Below are 21309 nucleotides of genomic sequence, written 5' to 3'. Positions count from 1 at the left end.
AGGACCTGGAGAGATTCTGTTTGGAGGAATGGTCAAGATCCCACCCAATGTGTTCTCTAATCTCATAAAACATTTCAGAGTCGTTATCCTCCCAGGGGGAGGGTGCTGGAGTATTGAAAACATGGGTGGCAATAATTCAGACCCCTACCTTTTGAGAATTACATGTTAAACTAAATCTCTTTCTCTGAGCAATTGTATTAGTATAAAATAATATAATTTCCCTTTTTTTTGGTGTAACAATACATCATGTAGATGTATATAGTGAACAGACTAGGTCTGTACTGCTCCTACATGGTGTAACAATACATCATGTAGATGTATATAGTGAACGGACTAGGTCTGTACTGCTCCTACATGGTGTAACAATACATCATGTAGATGTATATAATGAACAGACTAGGTCTATACTGCTCCTACATGGTGTAACAATACATCATGTAGATGTATATAGTGAACAGACTAGGTCTGTACTGCTCCTACATGGTGTAACAATACATCATGTAGATGTATATAGTGAACAGACTAGGTCTGTACTGCTCCTACATGGTGTAACAATACATCATGTAGATGTATATAATGAACAGACTAGGCCTATACTGCTCCTGCATGGTGTAACAATACATCATGTAGATGTATATAACAAACAGACTAGGTCTATACATCATGTAGATGTATATAACGAACAGACTAGGTCTATACTGCTCCTACATGGTGTAACAATACATCAACGAACAGACTAGCTCTATACTTGTCACGTTCTGACCTTAGTTCCTTTATTATGTCTTTATTTTGGTTTGGTCAGGGCATGAGTTGGGGTGTTTTTCTATGTTTGTGTTCTGTGTCTGTGTTTGTCAATACAGAAATGTTTCAGTCTCGGTCATTCTCTTTTTGTGTTGTCATTCAGTGTTCAGTTGTTTTCATTAAAATGGACACTTACCACGCTGCACATTGGTCCGATCTTTCATACTCGTCATCAGACGAGGACGAGTACCGTTACAATACTGCTCCTACATGGTTTAACAATACATCATTTAGATGTATATAATGAACAGACTAGGTCTATACTGCTCCTACATGGTGTAACAATACATCATGTAGATGTATATAGTGAACAGACTAGGTCTGTACTGCTCCTACATGGTGTAACAATACATCATGTAGATGTATATAGTGAACAGACTAGGTCTGTACTGCTCCTACATGGTGTAACAATACATCATGTAGATGTATACAACAAACAGACTAGGTCTATACATCATGTAGATGTATATAACGAACAGACTAGGTCTATACTGCTCCTACATGGTGTAACAATACATCATGTAGATGTATATAATGAACAGACTAGGTCTATACTGCTCCTACATGGTGTAACAATACATCATGTAGATGTATATACAAACAGACTAGGTCTATACATCAGGTAGATGTATATAACGAACAGACTAGGTCTATACTGCTCCTACATGGTGTAACAATACATCATGTAGATGTATATAACAAACAGACTAGGTCTATACATCATGTAGATGTATATAACGAACAGACTAGGTCTATACTGCTCCTACATGGTGTAACAATACATCATGTAGATGTATATAACAAACAGACTAGGTCTATACATCATGTAGATGTATATAACGAACAGACTAGGTCTATACTGCTCCTACATGGTGTAACAATACATCATGTAGATGTACATAACTGACAGACTAGGTCTATACTGCTCCTACATGGTGTAACAATATATCATGTAAATGTATATAATGAACAGACTAGGTCTATATTGCTCCTACATGGTGTAACAATACATCATGTAGATGTATATAATGAACAGACTAGGTCTATTTTGCTACTACATGGTGTAACAATACATCATGTAGCTGTATATAATGAACAGACTAGGTCTATGCTGCTCCTACATGGTGTAACAATACATCATGTAGATGTATACTACCGTACAAAAGTTTGGGGTCACTTAGAAAATGTCCTTGTTTTTGAAAATCACATTTTTTGTCCATTAAAATAACATCAAATTGTTCAGAAATACAGTGTAGACATTGTTAATGATGTAAATGACAATTGTAGCTGGAAACGGCAGATTTTTTCATGGAATATATTCATAGGCGTACAGAAGCCCATTATCAGCAACAATCACTGCTGTGTTCCAATGGCACGTTGTGTTAGCTCATCCAAGTTTATCATTTAAAAGGCTAATTGATCATTAGAAAACCCTTTTGCAATTATGTTAGCACAGCTGAAAACTGTTGCGCTGATTTAACAGAGCTTTTGTAAACAGTGTTGTTGCATAACAATCAGGCAGTAGAACAACAATAATCATCACCCTCTTGACCAATCTTCCCTCCCCTTAACATTGGGTTTGATTCAGACCCTGAGTGTGCCAGGTGGTCATTGGGTTTGACTCAGACCCTGCCAGTGTGTCAGGTGGACATTTGGTTTGATTCAGACCCTGCCAGTGTGTCAGGTGGACATTAGGTTTGATTCAGACCCTGCCAGTGAACCAGGTGGACATTGGGTTTGATTCAGACCCTGAGTGTGCCAGGTGGACATTGGGTTTGATTCAGACCCTGCCAGTGTACCAGGTGGACATTGGGTTTGATTCAGACCCTGTCAGTGTGCCAGGTGGGCATTAGGTTTGATTCAGACCCTGCCAGTGTGTCAGGTGGACATTAGGTTTGATTCAGACCCTGCCAGTGTACCAGGTGGACATTGGGTTTGATTCAGACCCTGCCAGTGTACCAGGTGGACATTGGGTTTGATTCAGACCCTGCCAGTGTGTCAGGTGGACATTGGGTTTGATTCAGACCCTGCCAGTGTGTCAGGTGGACATTGGGTTTGATTCAGACCCTGCCAGTGTGTCAGGTGGACATTAGGTTTGATTCAGACCCTGCCAGCATGGCCAGAAATGTATTCCAAGGTCAGTAACTTATAACCACAGAACCACCCCAGACCTTTCATGCATGACTAAAAACACCTAAGTATTATATTTACTGCCATGGTCTAGTTTGTCACTGCATCAGACACCATTCACAATGCTGGCTGGGGTACGAGTAAAACATGACATATTATTTCCTAACCATTCACAATGCTGGCTGAGGTACGAGTAAAACATGACATATTATTTCCTAACCATTCACAATGCTGGCTGAGGTACGAGTAAAACATGACATATTATTTCCTAACCATTCACAATGCTGGCTGAGGTACGAGTAAAACATGACATATTATTTCCTAACCATTCACAATGCTGGCTGAGGTACGAGTAAAACATGACATATTATTTCCTAACCATTCACAATGCTGGCTGAGGTACGAGTAAAACATGAAATATTATTTCTTAATTGTCAAAAATGGCAAGGCTTTACCTCGGTGGGCTTTTCCATTGTTGAGGAAAGCAGGAAGTGTTGTGAGTAACAGAACTGCCTGAGATGTGGGGGAAGGGAAGCTGCTCACTGATTGGCTGTAGTGACAAGGGTCCCTCTAAAAATCTATCACCATTCCAACTGACATGTCACATTCTCCCCCAAATCTACCACTAATAGGCCAAGCCTCCACAGACCCTGTCTTGTATTGACAAACAGAACAAATCATTTGACATTCAAATATGTCATTTTAAGTAGCTCAATTCAATCCAGCTGGGCCTTTTTAATACAGACTGTTGTTCCTGCTTTAGATGTTATGCCTTTGTACAGATCTAAGATAATTTCTCCTCCACAATGCATATTCATTACCGGTCAATTGTTTGGACACACTGTTGGACACAAATTCAATGTTTTTTCTTTATTGTAGAATATTGTACATTGTAGAATAATAGTGAAGACAACACAACCATGAAATAACTCATATGGAATCATGTAGTAACCAAAAAAAGTGTTAAACAAATCAAAATCTATTCTATATTTTATATTCTCCAAGTTTATCATTTTAAAAGGCTAATTGATCATTAGAAAATCCTTTTGCAATTATGTTAGCACAGCGGGAAACTGTTGTTCTGATTAAAGAAGCAATAAAACCGGCCTTCTTTAAACTATTTGAGTATCTGGAGCATCAGCATTTGTGGGTTCGATTACAGGCTCAAAATGGCCAGAAACAAATAATTTTCTTCTGAAAATCGTTAGTCTATTCTATTTCTGAGAAACTAAGGCTATTCCATGCGAGAAATTGCAAAGAAACTGAAGATCTCGTACAATGCTGTGTCCTACTCCCTCACAGAACAGCGCAAACTGGCCTAACCAGAATAGGAGGCCCCAGTGCACAACTGAGCAAGAGGACAAGTATATTAGTGTCTAATTTGAGAAACAGACGCCTCACAAGTCCTCAACTGGCAGCTTCATTAAATAGTACCCGCAAAACACAAGTCTCAACGTCAACAGTGAAAAGGCGACTCCGGGATGTTGGCCTTCTAGGCAGAGTTGCAAAGACAAAATCCATATCTCAGACCGTTTAAAAAGAAAGAAAAGATTAAGATGGGCAAAATAACACAGACATGGGCAGAGGAAGATTGGAAAAAAGTGTTATGGACAGACGAATCTAAGTTTGAGGGGTTCGGATCACAAACAAGAACATTCGTGAGATCCAGAAAAATGAAAAGATGCTGGAGGAGTGCTTGACGCCTTCTGTCAAGCATGGTGGCTGGCAATGTGATGGTCTGGGGGTGCTTTGGTTGTGGTAAAGTGGGAGATTAATACAGGGTAAAAGGGATCTTGAAGAAGGAAGGCTATCACTCCATTTTGCAACGCCATGCCATACCCTGTGGACGGCTCTTAATTGGAGCCAATTTCCTCCTACAACAGGACAATGACCCAAAGCACAGCTCAAAACTATGCAAGAACTATTTAGGGAAGAAGCCGTCAGCTGGTATTCTGTCTATAACGGAGTGGTCAGCACAGTCACCGGATCTCAACCCTATTGAGCTGTTGTGGGAGCAGCTTGAACGTATGATACGTAAGAAGTGCCCATCCAGCCAATCCAACTTGTGGGAGATGCTTCAGGAAGCATGGGGTGAAATCTCTTCAGATTACCTCAACAAATTGACAACTAGATTACCAAAGGTCTGCAAGGCTGTAATTGCTTTAAATGGAGGATTCTTTGATGAAAGCAAGGTTTGAAGGACACAATTATTATTCCAATTATAAATCATTATTTATAACCTTGTCAACGTCTTGACTATATTTCCTATTCATTATGCAACTCATTTCATGTCTGTTTTCATGGAAAACAAGGACATTTCTAATTGACCCCAAACTTTTGAGCGTCGTAGCGTAGCCTTTATGTTATCTACTAGAGCATCAAATCCATGCTGAATTGTGAGTAAATGGTGACTGGCTGAATGATTTATAAATAATAATGAGTAGTTATTTATGATGTAAGGTGATTTGTAGATCAGTCAGTTGGCAGTCGCCTGTGTAACAGTGTAGCTTCCGTCCCTCTCCTCGCCCCTACCTGGGCTCGAACCACGGACCCTCTGCACACATCAACAACTGACACCCACGAAGCATCGTTACCCCTCGCTCCACAAAAGCTGCAGCCCTTGCAGAGCAAGGGGAACAACTACTTCAAGGTCTCAGAGCGAGTGACGTCACCGATTGAAACGCTATTAGCGGGCACCACCGCTAACTAGCTAGCCATTTCACATCGGTTACCCTTGCAGTGTCGAACAAGCCCAATACCAAACCAATCAGGTGGTTGTTCGATGAAAGGAAGCTTCAGAAGTCGTTAATCACGTGCTGCTGATAAAGTGAAACAGGCATCAGCACACTGCTTTGAAGTTTACAGTTTAGCGATTTCGACGCATGCCTCGTAGCTCCGGTATCAAACGTAACATCCCTACCGAAAAGTTGACAAAACAAAAAGGAGCAAGCAGGTTGATTTTCTCTTTCGTTTTGTGCCCATGGCAAGAAGGCACCAGAGCCTACAGTGCTAACGGCTTCCCTCTAGATAACACAACCACACAGTACATGGAAAGCATGAGGTGTGGCTAACATTTGCAAGCTTGAGCTAGCTACCGAGCTAGCATACAAAATCCGTAGCACAGAGTAGATCCTCCATATGACGTTGAGAAATAGTGCATTGTGGGTAGTTTCGAAGATATCTGGAAATAAGTGAATAAATATGTAGTAACGCAAAAACATAACTGTTTGTATTTATAGGTAACCATATCTTCAATACAACTAAGTTACTAAGTATTTAACCACACTGTGTTGTTACACTGGTGAGTAAAAACTCATGCTTCCTGCCGTTTAACTTTTTGTCTGAAAATGTAAATATACATTTTACTCAATTGCGTTACCCACTCCAGTCAGAAGATGGAGGTATGAGACTTTAAGGCAATATTGCTGGTGTGACGTATAATCTAGTGGACGGAACGCTTCTTTCGACCGCAGCAACAGTTAGTCAGCCACCTCCGTAGCTTGCTAGACAAAATAGCAGAACCAATAAAGCTCTTTAGACGCTTTAGTGTATATTAGCCACTGTGCTTTAAACCCACTTCTGTCGTCTAGTTTGTTATCCGATTTAATTTCATATTTACGATGCTGTTGTTTTTAGTCATCTAGCGGGCTGGTTAAGTTAGCATTAGCCTAGCTAGCTAACATCCCGACCATGAGTTCACTAAGCTACTCTCCTCCTGCTGAAGAAGATGAGGTCTGCTGGACGGAGAAGGAGGCTCTCGTGAAAGAGGAGGAGGAAGAGAAGGATATTACAATACGAAAACAAGTAGAGGGTGAGTCTGTTACAATTAAAGAAGAAGAGAAATACATTTCAGTTAAAGAAGAGGAAGACGCGTTCAGAGTGAAAGAGGAAGTTACAGTAAAGGAAGAGGCGTTCAGAGTGACAGTTAAAGAAGAGCAAGACGTGTTCAGAGTGAAGGAGGAGGAGGATGCAGTTTTTGGAGTGAAAGAGGAAGAGGGAGAGATGACTGTCACATTGAAGAAGGAAGAAGAGGAGGAAACTGGATATCTGGGCCCGGTTTCCCAAACGCATCTTAAGGCATCCAATGGTTCTAATGATGAACTTGCACTGATTAACACTCGTAAGTACTGTCTTAAAAACAGAGGCACAAGCTCTACAATTGTTAACCTGATGTGTGAAAGGGGAAATATACAATTGCCACATCCACATTTTGACTTTAAATTATTTATTTCTAGCCATTGATTCTAGAATAATATAACACATGCCTCATGTGCTTAGTTCAACTGTTGTACCCCATCAGAACCCCAAATAAGCTTTTTTTACTCCAATGTTTAGAAACAATCTAAATGTAAACTAACACTGTATAGCCTCAACATGGTTAAAACTATCATGTTGATATCATGGATGGTCAGTCCTTGCATACATAGGTCTGTCTATGAGTTTGAAACTAGTTACATTTCTCCAGTCTCATCCATCATCTTATTACCAATACAGTAGTGGAATTACAGCTTTGTTATTGTTTGAACTGCAGATTGTTTGATTGATGTGTGGCTTTTTTAAAGGGACATCCTTTAAAACAGAAACGAAATGGCTGCCCAGAGACCTGAGCTGTGTTTGAATACTCATACTAACCATACTATTTGTGAAGTAAATTGAGTATATATGTAACAGTTTAACTTTATGGCGTGCCCCGACCCGGGCGCGAACCAGGGACCCTCTGCACACATCAACAACAGGCACCCACCGCTCCACAAAGGCTGCGGCCCTTGCAGAGCAAGGGGAACCACTACTTCAAGGTCTCAAAGCAAGTGATGTAACCGATTGAAACGCTATTAGCGCGCACCACCGCTAACTAGCTAGCCATTTCACATCCGTTACATATAGTATGCTTATTTGTCATAGTATGATATAGTTAGTATGCCAAAAGTTCCTGGATGTCGTACTACCTTTGCCAAAATACAAAGTATACATGCAGAGGACACTATTTCTGTGCTTTTGGGCCCATAATGCAATTCTTCAGGAAATGGGCGTGGCTTTAACGTTTTCAGATTTGAAGAAAATTGCGGAAAATATGCAGCCAAAGTCCAACGAGAGAGCGGATACAAATGAACTTCTTTAACTAATTATGACAAATGTTGAGCAATGTAATAAAGTAAAGACTTTTCAAATAAGTTATGTTACATGTTATTTTAGCTACATTATCCTTACAAACCGCATAGCATATCTTTACAGCCAAATGTACCAGTATGTCAGCTAGCTACCTAACGTTAGTTGGCTACAAACTTGCCAGTATATTACCTATATTCTAACTAACTACCCAACGTTTATTGACCTGATTATTCACGTCGTTCTTAGTCGTTGTGCTTTTTCATTGGACATTTAATTTGGGTGCATTCATAAATTCGCTCTGGCTATCTACTCCGATTTCAGAGCACTCTCGTCTGAGTACCAGAGAGCAGAATAATGAATTTACTAGTGCTCAACACCCGTTGAATATGTCCAGGTGTCAGTAAACGTCTGCAAAAAAGCTCAAATTACATTGTTGCCAGCAGCACAGTTAGTCACCAACGCTCTGGATAACATGAAAACAGCCTAACCAGCTCTGCTAGTGCAAGTAAAATGGTGAGAGTGAGGTTTTATCTCATTTGTGTCTAGCAAGCTATTCAGCGTTAGCCAGTTAACTTGGGTGCTTTACTGTCGTTGTGAGGTCAGAACGCTTGGATTGACCCTACTCCTCAGCCATACAGTGCTTGTTTACAAACAGTGGCGTTATATGAACTCATGTTTTGGTTTCTGGTGGGTTAATACAGTTGAAACATTTGAGGCATTTATAAGTTATATTTTTCAAGAATCAATGGATATATAGTAGATGGGTCTTTCTATAACTGCCAGTGAAGATTTCCTGTGGGGGTCAAATTGTTAGTGCTGTTGATAAGTCATTGTATAATATTCTGGCAATTGTTTTCTTAGCAAGGTGTTGCTAAAATAATGTTAGCGGGCTAGCTAGCTTGCTAAATGTATTAAGAGTCAGCACAAACGTAATTAGCTAAAACTGCCTGGTACCAGTGCTGGTGTAGGCCTAGATAAACATGATTGTGCAGCGGTATCTTATCAGAGAAGTATGAATATGTTGGCTAGCTAGCCGGCTACATGAAGTAAGAAAACATGTAATGTAACATCTAATTAGGGTCACCTGGAAACACTGCCCAACACTTTGGTTCCTACCATGTCTTCTTCTCCTGGGATCCATCTCCTGCATTGCTTCACTGCAGACTGTGGGACATCCACTACCTTCTCCTCTCTCTTCACTCCTTCAGCTATTTTCACTGCCTCCACATAGGACACCTGCTGGATAGACCAGATCCTAGCTACTGTGACATCCTTCATCCGTACATGGCACTCCGGGAACTTGGGAACGTGATTCCCATCACAATTACAACATGCTTCATCTGACATATTTATTCCTTCAGCAAACACTTGCAACGTGTCCGAACTTTTTACGATTGTAACATTGCAATGGCTTCTGTATATCTCACTTACCCAGGTTTCATAAGTTGGGAGAATCACTTACCAAACTACAGTAAAACCTTCCATCTATTATTTGTTTTAATCAACGTGTGTCTACCTGAAATGTTATCCCTAAACCACAATAAGCTTTCTCCTTTTGTGCTGTTGACACACAATCAGCATCATACCGCTCTTGGTCACTCGAACCGATTCCACTTTACCCAATTCATCCTTCATCATCTTTGAGACTGCAAACAGGTCACCCAAAAAACATCCTTGCTGATAATTCCCACTCCAACCATAAACTGCTGTTCATTACCAACGTTAGCCTATTTCACTCCACTGTTCTTCACCATCGTCCACTCAGTCTCAACAACTGTACAGAGCCACTGTTCTTCACCATCGTCCACTCAGTCTCAACAACTGTACAGAGCCACTGTTCTTCACCATCGTCCACTCAGTCTCAACAACTGTACAGAGCCATTGTTCTTCACCATCGTCCACTCAGTCTCAACAACTGTGCGGGGACACCGGTTAGTTGAGGTAATATGTACATGTAGGTAGAGTTAAAGTGACTATGCATAGATGATAACATCAGAGAGTAGCAGCAGTGTAAAAAGGTGTGGGGGGGAGGGGGGGCAGCAATGCAAATAGTCTGGGTAGCCATTTGATTAGATGTTCAGGAGTCTTATGGCTTGGGGGTAGAAGCTGTTTAGAAGCGGTAGCAGGGAGAACAGACTATGACTAGGGTGGCTGAAGTCTTTGACAATTTTTAGTGCCTTCCTCTGACACAGCCTGGTATAGAGGTCCTGGATGGCAGGAAGCTTGGCCCCAGTGATGTACTGGGCCATTCGCACTACCCTCTGTAGTGCCTCGCGGTCAGAGGCCGAGCAGTTGCCATACCAGGCAGTGATGCAACCAGTCAGGATGCTATTGATGGTGCAGCTGTAGAACCTTTTGAAGATCTGAGGACCCATGCCAAATCTTTTCAGTCTCCTGAGGGGAAATAAGTTTTGTTGTGCCTTTTTCACAACTCTCTTGGTGTGCTTAAACCATGTGAGTTTGTTGGTGATGTGGTGACCTGCTCCACTACAGCCTCGTCGATGAGAATGGGGGCGTGCTCGGTCCTCTTTTTCCTGTAGTCCACAATCATCTCCTTAGTCTTGATCACGTTGAGGGAGAGGTTGTTGTACTTGCACCACACGGCCAGGTCTCTGACCTCCCTATAGGCTGTCTTGTCGTTGATCAGGCCTACCACTGTTGTGTCATCGGCAAATTTAATGATGGTGTTGGAGTCGTGCCTGGCTGTGCAGTCATGAGTGAACAGGGAGTACAAGAGGGGACTGAGCACACATCCCTTAGGAGCCCCTGTGTTGAGGATCAGCGTGGCGGCCCGTCAGGAAGTCCAGGATCCAGTTGCAGTGGGAGGTGTTTAGTCCCAGGTTCCATAGTTTATTGATTAGCTTTGAGGGCATGATGGTGTTGAACGCTGAGCTGTAGTCAATGAATAGCATTTTGACATGGGTGTTCCTTTTGTCCAGGCGGGAAAGGGCAGTGTGGAGTGCAATAGAGATTGCATCATCTGTGGATCTGTTAGGGTGGTATGCAAATTGAAGTGGGTCTTGGGTTTCTGGGATAATGGTGTTGTGAGCCGTGACCAGCCTTTCAAAGCACTTCGTGGCTACAGACGTCAGTGCTACGGTTCGGTAGTCATTTAGGCAGGTTACCTTAGTGTTCTTGGGCACAGGGACTATGGTGGTCTTCTTAAAACATGTTGGTATTACAGACTCGGACAGGAAGAGGTTGAAAATATCAGTGAAGACACTTGCCGGTTGGTCAGCGCATGCTCGCAGTACACATCCTGGTAATCTGTCTGGCCCTACGTCCTTGTGAATGTTGATCTTTTTAAAAGTCTTACTCACATCGGTTGCGTAGGGCGTGATCACACAGTCTTCCGGAACAGCTGGTGCTCTCATGCATGTTTCAGTGTTATTTTACATAGTTTAGCTCTTTTGTCACTGGGCATCTATCGGCTGTGCTTCCATTTGTAGTCTGTAATGGTTTGCAAGCCCTGCCACATCCAACGAGCGTCAGAGCCAGCGTAGTACGATTGGATCTTAGTCCTGTATTGACACTTTGCCTGTTTGATGGTTCGTCGGAGGGCATAGTGGGATTTCTTATAAGCTTCTGTGTTAGAGTCCCACTCCTTGAAAGCAGCAGCTCTAGCCTTTAGCTCAGTGGGGATGTTGCCTGTAATTCATGGCTTCTGATTGGGTTATGTACGTACGGTCACTGTGGGGAAGACGTCATCGATGCACTTATTGATGAAGCCAATGACTGTTGTGGTGTACGTCTGAATGCCATCGGAGGAATCCAGGAACATATTCCAGTCTGTGCTGCAAAACAGTCCTGTAGCTTAGCATCTGCTTCATCTGACCACTTTCTTATTGATGGAGTCACTGGTGCTTCCTGCTTTAATTTTTGCTTGTAAGCAGGAATCAGGAGGATAAAATTATGGTCAGATTTGCCAAATGAGGGGGGGAAGCTTTGTATGCATCTCTGTGTGTGGAGTAAAGGTGGTCCAGAGTTGTTTTCCCTCTGGTTGCACATTTAACATGCTGATAGAAATTTGGTAAGACGGATTTAAGTTTCCCTGCATAAAAGTCCCTGGCTACTAGGAACACTGCCTCTGGGTGAGCGTTTTCCTGTTTGTTTATTGCGGAATACAGCTCTTTCAATATGGTCTTAGTGCCAGCCTCAGTCTGTGGTGGTATGTAAACAGCTACGAAAAATACAGATAAACTCTCTAGATTGTGTGATCTACACCTCAGGCGAGCAATAGCTCAAGGCTTCCTTAGATATCGTGCACCATCTGTTATTTACAAAATACATAGTCTGCCATCCCTTGTCTTACCAAACGCCGCTGTTCTATCCTGCCGGTGCAGCGTATAACCATCCAGCTGTATGTTGATAATGTTGTCGTTTAGCCACGGCTCCGTGAATCATAAAATATTACAGTTTTGAATGTTCCGTTGGTAGTTTAGTCTTTGAAGTCATCAATGTTATTTTCCAAAGATTGCACGTTTGCTAGCAGAATTGAAGGAAGTGGGGGTTTATTCGATCACCTACGAATTCGCAGAAGGCAGCCTGCCCTTTGGCCCCTATTTCTCCGCCTTCTCTTCACGCAATTAACGGGGATCTGGGCCCGTTCTCGGGAAAGCAGTATATCATTCACCTCGGGCTCGTCGGACTCGTTAAAGGATAAAAAGGATTCTGCAAATCTGAGGTGAGTAATCACAGTTCTGATGTCCAGAAGTTATTTTCGGTCATAAGAGACGGTAGCTACAACATTATGTACAAAATAAGTAAAAAAATAAGTTGCAAAGAAACAATTTAAAAAAAAAAACACACAATTGGTTGGGTATACGTAAAACGTCAGCCTTGCTCTCTTGCTCCATCTTAAAGACAGTTATGCCGTGCTCCCCGTTGGATCCAACCTCCCTAAACAAATTGATGTTTATAATGTGTTATTGTCTACTTGATTTCCAGTAGGGTCTCGTTAGTCTGTTTGGACACAGAGATACTTAGCGCATAAAGTGTAGAGAATTTTTCCTTGATGGAAGGCTATTGTACAACATACAGAGCTATTTTCCTTTTTTCAGGACATTTAGAATGACAACACATTACAGAGTAGCCTAGTGGGATTATTCACAAAATTATCTGGTTATGAAATGTCATGACTAAGACATTTTTTGTTTCCGTTTTTCACCTGAAATATTCAATGATTTATAGTCCTAGGTCTATGTTGTTGTTAAGTTATGCATCCTACAGTAGGTGTATGTTGTTGAAGTTGTGGGTCCTACAGTAGGTCTATGTTGTTGTTAGGTGAAGTTATGGGTCAATTTGACATACACAAAGTGTACAAACACTCATTGTAAGGCTGATGGAAAAGCTAGCCAAAGAGCATTTTACTTGTTGAAGTATTATGCAGTTGACTTGCGGCAATAACACAAACATTATATTAAGCAGAAGATTCAAACGAGCCTTACAATTATAATCCAAAATTGTAATATTCAGAACACTGTGAAAAACCAGAACCTTCATCCAAAACTAGCGGTTCCGCATTAGCATTGTCGGGGTAGGTGCCTCTTTGGCTTATTGGTGAAATCAGCTGTCAGACAATATCTTCTTTAAGTAAATCAATCAAACCTTTATTTAATGTAATTGCAGACAGAAGTTGACAACAGGAACATAACGCATGTTTCCGAGTAAGGGCACAGCTGATTTTATACATGTGATCACTCCCTAGTGGTCTGATCACCTACATCAATGTATGCGTGTATCAATAAGCTGAGGTTACCTTATAAGGCAACCTAGTACAGTAGCTTCTCTGAATTTCTTAGAATTGTCCACTGTCACACAAGAACAAAATGTCAAAACCAGACAGTGGTTACTTCTCTTTATCTAGTTTCGGTCTGACTCAGACCTAGCCTGCAAGCACTCTCTCACAACAGCCAGGGCTTAACCACAAATACTAATATAGATGCTTGTGCAACGTATAGTGGCAGAGTTTTTAGACACATAGCAACAGTATTGTATTATAAGGCCTGCAGCAAAACATATGGATCTTAAAGTCCCCTTAATCAATAATGGGGAGGGTCTTTGGGACTCACCCCCTACATTCCCCCGCTGAGACTAATAAGTCTCACAGGTTCAATCATAATATTCTCCTCTGAAATCAAACAGAGTTGGCAAAACCCCAGGATCCATTTGATCCCAGCCTGCTAAAGGGAGAAACAACTCCTGAGGTTCCTGGAATGCTGCTGGGGTGAGTCTGACTATATTCCCATTCCTCCTGAGTCCTGGGAAGAACCTCATGAGTTGGATGGACAATGGGATTAAGAGAAACCAGAAATGTACCTGTCTCACCTTCAGCATGATTTGTATCAGCTTCCACCAACACCATCACTGTTCAAGAGCAGTTACAGTCATTCTCTTACAAATACAAACAGTAGCCAAAATCACCAATCCTCCTACAAGTACAGGAATAAACAATGTGAAACAAAGTTAACATAACTTTCCCCATTACGGTTCCAAATTTAGCATTAAACCAGTCACCAGTTTTGTCAAAGACAGATTTTTCTGATTTTGAGAGTTTTACTAAGATCAGCAATCATATCAATTATCGCAGTCATATTCTCAGAGGAGTCAGGGAGGAGCATAACACAATTTTCAGGATCAATAATACCTAGTACGTTACAGTGTCCTCCTTCCTTTGCCAAAAGATAATCTAAAGCCAACTCATGGCGGCTGACGACTGCTTTCAGATTTTCGACATCTAATGAGAGTTGGCTAAATCCTGGGATTGTTAAACTCATATGGGCCTGTAAAGAATAGGTTCAATTATTCACCCACTTTCCCAGGGCAGCCACACCCCATGACTGACATACCAAGAATCTCACCCGGGCGTAGGACATGACCATAGGCTTCCTAATTGTTTGGGATGAGTCGTTTGGCACGCTTCAGTTCCCCAGAGTTGGTTTTACCTGTCTCATTGAAAAGATGGGTGACTGGAATTCTTAACATATACATTTCTGTTCTCCCCAAATAATAACACCCCCCCCCCCCCCCCCCCCCCCCCCCCCATCCAGGAGGTAAAGTGAGGTATCCCTGTCATACCCACATCCATCCAAAAGGTGCTGCCATGCCTTCCTTCATCCTGGAAAAGTTTACACCTGTCACCTGTTGCATTACCCATATGCCAGATGTGTTCCCCTTCCCCTGTAATCCTATGTACGTCACTGCTTTCACCCATTTATTATTCTCCACATCCCTGTCCACAAAGGGAACGAGTAGGATTTGGAGAACAATAAATACCCTGCATGTGTATTTCCATGGTTGCGATTTTCTTGTTTCACAACCATAGTGTGTGTATGATGGTGTCCTCGACATCTGATGACTCTTTGGGTTCTGTGGCTGAACCCTCTGTTGGTTCTTCTGGCCTTTGGTCTCGGCCCTCTGGCTATGGTCTTCCACGTTTCTCCTCTGGATCCTCCTCTTCGGTGGATCTCAGCCTCTTGTTGCCATGGTCACCTGGAAGGGTCCCATCCATCTTGGCTGGTTCCATTTTCTCTTATGGACTTGCAGTTTGACCCAGTCTCCAACGTTTATGGGAATCTCGTCAGGGTCTTCACCTGGGGGAACCTCGTTTGCTTTACTAGTGTGAGAGTGGAGAAAACTTACAACAGAGGTTAGTTCCTTCATGTACTCAAGATGGTCACACTGTCTCAGTTATTTCTATCTGTCGGTCAGTCATAGGTCTCACCCCTGGAATATTCATTGGTCATCTTGTTAACATCTCATAAGGTGTACCTTTGTTAAGGCTGCTGCGCATTTTCATGAGGACAAGGGGCAAGCATTCCACCCAGCTCATTTTTGTGGAATGGCAGGCTTTTGCAAGCCCCCTTTGATCATCTAATTAACCCTCTCTGTAATCCCGTTACTCCACGGGTGATAGATGGACTCAAACTTCTGGTCAACAACACCCATCATTTTGGCCACTTGGGCAACCACATCTCCTATGAGATGGGTCCCATTGTGTGCAGACAAAACCTCAGGCACTCCCAACCTGAGTATAATTTCCCTGACTAGCAATTCTGCAACTGTTCACGCGTCGCAGTTGGTGATGGGAAATGCTTCCACCCACCTGGTGAACCTGTCAATTATCACCAGGCAGTATCTCTTTCTTTCTTTTCGCTCTATCATGTCTATGAAATCTATAGCAAGGTGGACAAAAGGTAATTTTGGAGTGGGGAACTTCCCTGGTTGCAGTGGAGTTCCCATGTCTATGTTATATAATAAACACGTCGTGCAACAATAAATTAACTTTCTAAATATATATCTTTTTTCACGTGCTGATTCAAATTTTTGGCAAAACCATTGGGCCGAAATCTTCTCCACCATATCCCCCTTTGACGAATGGCTCACACCATGAGCCAATCGGCAAACAGTAGAGATCATGATTGATGGTTAACAGGGCATGCCAGACAAAAGATGTAGCCATAAGCCAGACCTATTAGTAAACCCTCTTGCTCTTCAAACCCCACTAGCATATGCTGAGTCTGAGTAGACAGTAAGGGCCTTCCCCCAATTCACAAGCTGAAAAGCGCATACCCTACAGGCACCAGGTTCACGGGTGTGACTGATGTGACTGTGGGGGAGCTGCAGGCTGTGGTTGTGGTGAGCCTGTAGAAACAACTTTGAGCAGCCATCATATTGTGAGTAAAACCACCACTTCCTGTCTCGATCTGTGCAAGCTGGGCCTTCTTCAGTGCAGTGTCCTCCTTTTCTTGCTCTCTGAATAGGTCACACATTGTACTTTTCTTTTGCTTCTGTAGTAAATTGTGTTTTTTACAGGCGGCCATATGTCTAGGATCTTCCAGTCTGTTCCTTTTTGTGGAGTGAATTGACGTGGCGAGGGAAAACTCGCTCCAGGAACTGTGCATTCTTTTTTCTTCCAATTGTATTGTTCTCATGACGCTTTTTGCTGCGGTTGTGTCTTCCACCACCTTCATCTGAGTCCCCTTGAGGATAATTGTGGTTGCATCTCCATTTTCTTCTGTCCGTGGTATGAGAGGGTAGATTTGTGTATAGTCACCCGGGGGTCCTCTGGGTTGATTTTCATAAGGCGGCAAATAATTGTCAAATAATTTAACAGACGTCATTTGTTGTACAACTTCATGGCCCTGCTCTGGGCATCACCTTTTAACTCAAATAAACAGTGGATTTCTGCTGTTGTGGGCTTTTAACCATCTGTCTGACTTTGTTGTTCACACAGGAGAGAGATGTGACTATCGTGGATCCTCTGTGGAGCCTCAACAACATAATGATGCTGACGAGGCAGAGAAGAGTCTCTCCACAACAGAACACCTAAAGAAAAACCAGCGGAGACCCACAGGAAAGAAACCTCATTGCTGCTCTGATTGTGGGAAACATTGCAAATATTCATCAGACCTTAAAATACACCAGCGTGTACACACAGGAGAGAAATCTCACCACTGTTCAGATTGTTCAACATCACAGATTTTGAAGCTGCAGCAGAGAACACACACAGGAGAGAAATCTCATAGTTGTAATCAATGTGGGAAGAGTTATTTAAGGTTAAAATCACTAAAAGTACACATGAGAATTCACACTGGAGAGAAACCTTATAGCTGTGATCAATGTGGAAAGAGTTTTGTTCAATCTAGCGATCTGACAGTACACCAGAGAACACACACTGGAGAGAAACCTTTTAGCTGTGATCAATGTGGGAAGAGTTTTATTGCATCTAGCAATCTGACTATACACCAGCGGACACACACAGGAGAGAAGCCTTATAGCTGTAATCAATGTGGGAAGAGTTTTATTACATCTAGCCAGCTGACTTCACACCAGCGAGTACACACAGGAGAGAAATTTTACCACTGTTCAAATTGTTGGAAAAGCTTTTCAACGTCACAGACGTTGAAGCTGCACCAGAAAACACACACAGGTGAGAAACCGTACAGCTGTGATCAGTGTGGGAAGAGTTTTATTACATCTGGCAATCTGACTATACACCAGCGGACACACACAGGAGAGAAACCTTATAGCTGTAATGAATGTGGGAAGAATTTTAATACATCTAGTCATCTGACTACACACCAGAGAGTACACACAGGAGACAAACCGTATAGCTGTGATGAATGTGAGAGGAGTTATACTGCATCTAGCCATCTGACCAGACACCAGCGAGTACACACAGGAGAGAAACCTTATAGCTGTGATCAATGTGGGAAGAGTTTTACTACATCTAGTGATCTGAAGGTACACAAGAGAACACACACAGGAGAGAAACCTTATAGCTGTGATCAGTGTGAAAAGAGATACACTCGTAAAAGATTTCTGATCAAACATCAGAAAATACATACATGAAGGAGTTATTTGGTGAGATCAATGAAATAACAATTTAGAATGTTTTTAACATTGTGTTTGGAGTTTAAGTCATTTCACAATGTAGAACCCTAAACGTTTGCCCCATTCAATATATTTCAGCATGATAGGGATATTAGCCTAGGGAAAAATCCAGGCTCTGAAATGGAAGAGTACTATTTATGTGATTTAACAAAAAGTGAGTTACACTTATCACGTTGGTGACCCACTTGAATCAAAATGGAACACTTCAAAATGTAGCTAGCTGTTTACCACGTTGGTGACCCACTTGAATCAAAATGCAACTCTTCAAAATGTAGTTAGCTGTTTACCACGTTGGTGACCCACTTGAATCAAAATGCAACACTTCAAACTGTAGCTAGCTGTTATCTTCAAATTGTCCTCTAACCAGTGATGTACACATTATTCCCAGATTCCGTGTCGTTTTTGAGCTGTTAGTTTTAACAGGGTGTGCAACCTCATCTCCCTCCTCTCGCACAATTGATTTGAACATGATATCGATGAGTGATGACAAATAAGTGTTGCGTTCCATTGTTTAGCGACCCCTACATTTAAATGCATCACTCCAAAATGTAGCTGACTGTCATGTTTTATAATTCCATGCATCACCATTAAGTGAATTGTTGCCAACTCAAAATTAACAAAGGGGTGTACATTTGGTTTTGATATTTCATATTTACAATTCATGTAACATTTAGTAATCATCATTATTTATGCAACCAACTGATAATTTTCGGGTATAATTATATTGACATTGTTGCCCTGCTTTTATAATTTCAGGGTTAATTCTCACACGTGCCAACCCAAATGTACTAGAGCAGGGGTGTCAAACTAATTCCACGGAGGGCCTAGTGTCTGCAGGTTTTTGGTTCTTCCTTTCAATTAAGACCTAGACAACCAGGTGAGGGGAGTTCCTTGCTAATTAGTGACCTTAATTCATCAATCAAGTCCAAGGTGGAGCAAAAACTCGCAAACACTCTGCCCTCCGTGGAATGACTTCGACACGTGTGTACTAGAGCATGATATTGTGGACTAGGCCCTGATCCAACAACATGCCTACCGAGTGAACCCTGAAAAGAGAGAACTCCGCAGTGAGGTGGAAAGTTACTACGGATATTGCAGGAGTTTCCTCTTGAAATCAGACATATCCGTGGTAAGGACAACTTGGTTGCTGATTGTCTCAAGGGTGGGCATTCAAAAAGATTTGTGTTTTGCGTTTAGCCAGTGCGTTACCATGGATGCCAATTGATTTTGACTGCACTTTTTCTGTATTGGAGATTAGTTTTGTTTGGGCTCGTTTCAAGGGGACGAGAGCTCTAGAAGCAAGCCATTACATTGTAGAAAAATATATTTAGAAATACATGTTTTTTAAAAATATATATATTTTTATTGTTGTCAGCCAGGTGTTACAGGCTTTGGTTTTTGCATTTATGTTTTAAAGTTGGACTTTAGCACGTATAGCTCGTTAGCACGTAGGGGGCACTGATTGGTGTCACCTCGTTAGTCAGTATGTGTTAAACCTGTGCTGTCTTGTCCATCTCGTTAGTGGGAAGGTGTTTCACCTGAGCTCCTCCAGGTGTATTTAAGAGTGTCTGGCCCAGTGCTCCAGTCGTCTTGATAGATGTGGACAGTCAACCCTTTTAGTTGCGCTACCCTTTTGGTTTGCTTCCTGTCTTTAAGTTTGGTGTGGGTTTTTATTTTGTTTGCCTCTTGAGCAGATTTAGTGGGTCTCATGGTGGGTGTCTTTTAGGTCTAGTCAACTTCCAGTGGACACCTCCATATTGTCTTTCAGACCCCCTCCTAAAAAACAAGCCTATATTTTGGATTGGATATTGCATCCAATTAATATTTTAATCAATGCTCATTAGTCTTTCAGTTTAGTCTTATGTTTGTATACTAAATATTTGTTTATTTTCAGTTTTTTCCTATGAAGCCTTTGTGTTGCATGCATGTCTGAAATGTACTCTATAAATAAAGCTTGATTTGATTTGAACATTTTGTAAGACAAATGAACCCAATGACCGACCAATCAAGACTCATGTCAAACCAATGAACAAATATGTGTAAAAGCAACAAGTATCTTGGTCCATCTTAGTATGAAAAACAGTACCAATCCCACTTTCCAGCCTGCTGAAGGCGTGATGGAGTGGTAAACACCACCTCCGGCTCTACCAGGGGCTTGCGGTGGTCTCCCACAGCTCTGATTTTGTCATGTTCTATGGCCTTGCTGTTCCAATTCTTGACTGCCCCTGCAACACAACACATTTAGTCATATTATATACAACTCTCAAAGCAATGGATATGGAGCATCTATGGCCTCAGTTACACATGGAACCTAAATGTGACTTCTGTCATCCAATCACTCCAAGCTGCATTAGATTCAGATCTACCAGGATGGGGTTTTGACATAGTCTGGATGCAGTCAGGCCACTGACTATGCATAAGCAATGTAAAGAGATGTGAGGAAAAGTACTTTCTTCACAAATGACCTTCATAATATCAAAGAACAAATGTGTGTGCCTGAGGGGAAATTAACTTTCATACAGCCACAAGGGGTGAGAAATTACACCAATATCAGTGGACAGTCAATCATGCCAGCCTCTTTTTGAAAGGCCTTTACTTATGACTTAAACAGATTCATTTTCTACCCAGCTTATTAATTAATGCCGTTCATTAAGGGGTGAGATATTGCATTAATCCCCCTTTAATTCTAAATCTTTAGTACATACAGTTTAAAACATGTTATAATTAATTAAAACATTTTACTATTCCTTTCTTACAGATAAAGGGCCTGGTTCTAGGTTTTGACATCCTGCCGTTTCCAATTCCACCCCGTCGTCAAGACAACCTCTCTTGCTCACAGGATATCCCACACCCAAGGCTCCGTAAGTTTTCCAG

At 41.8% G+C, this 21309-nt stretch overlaps 1 protein-coding gene across 1 annotated transcript; it reads left to right on the top strand.

The window, feature by feature from the left end:
* Positions 1-6390: 6390 nt before the first annotated feature.
* LOC129821450 (zinc finger protein 501-like) lies at positions 6391-20404 on the top strand. Its single transcript, XM_055879127.1, has 2 exons — positions 6391-7051; positions 17276-20404. The coding sequence occupies exons 1-2, from the start codon at positions 6622-6624 to the stop codon at positions 18391-18393; spliced, it is 1548 nt and encodes a 515-aa protein (XP_055735102.1). The 5' UTR covers positions 6391-6621; the 3' UTR covers positions 18394-20404.
* The last annotated feature ends 905 nt before the right edge of the window (positions 20405-21309 follow it).

Source organism: Salvelinus fontinalis, chromosome 23 (genome assembly GCF_029448725.1).
Source record: "Salvelinus fontinalis isolate EN_2023a chromosome 23, ASM2944872v1, whole genome shotgun sequence".
NCBI classification, from domain to species: domain Eukaryota; kingdom Metazoa; phylum Chordata; class Actinopteri; order Salmoniformes; family Salmonidae; genus Salvelinus; species Salvelinus fontinalis.
The sequence above is the reverse complement of the archived record's forward strand: the minus strand, read 5'-3'. Positions and strand labels throughout refer to the sequence as shown.

Bases quoted from the DNA above. Each gene is read 5' to 3' on its own strand.
- LOC129821450 (XM_055879127.1), top strand. From the start codon at position 6,622: ATGAGTTCACTAAGCTACTCTCCTCCTGCTGAAGAAGATGAGGTCTGC. The intron at 7,052-17,275 runs GTAAGTACTGTC...TTGTTCACACAG, and splicing joins ACTTGCACTGATTAACACTC to GAGAGAGATGTGACTATCGT.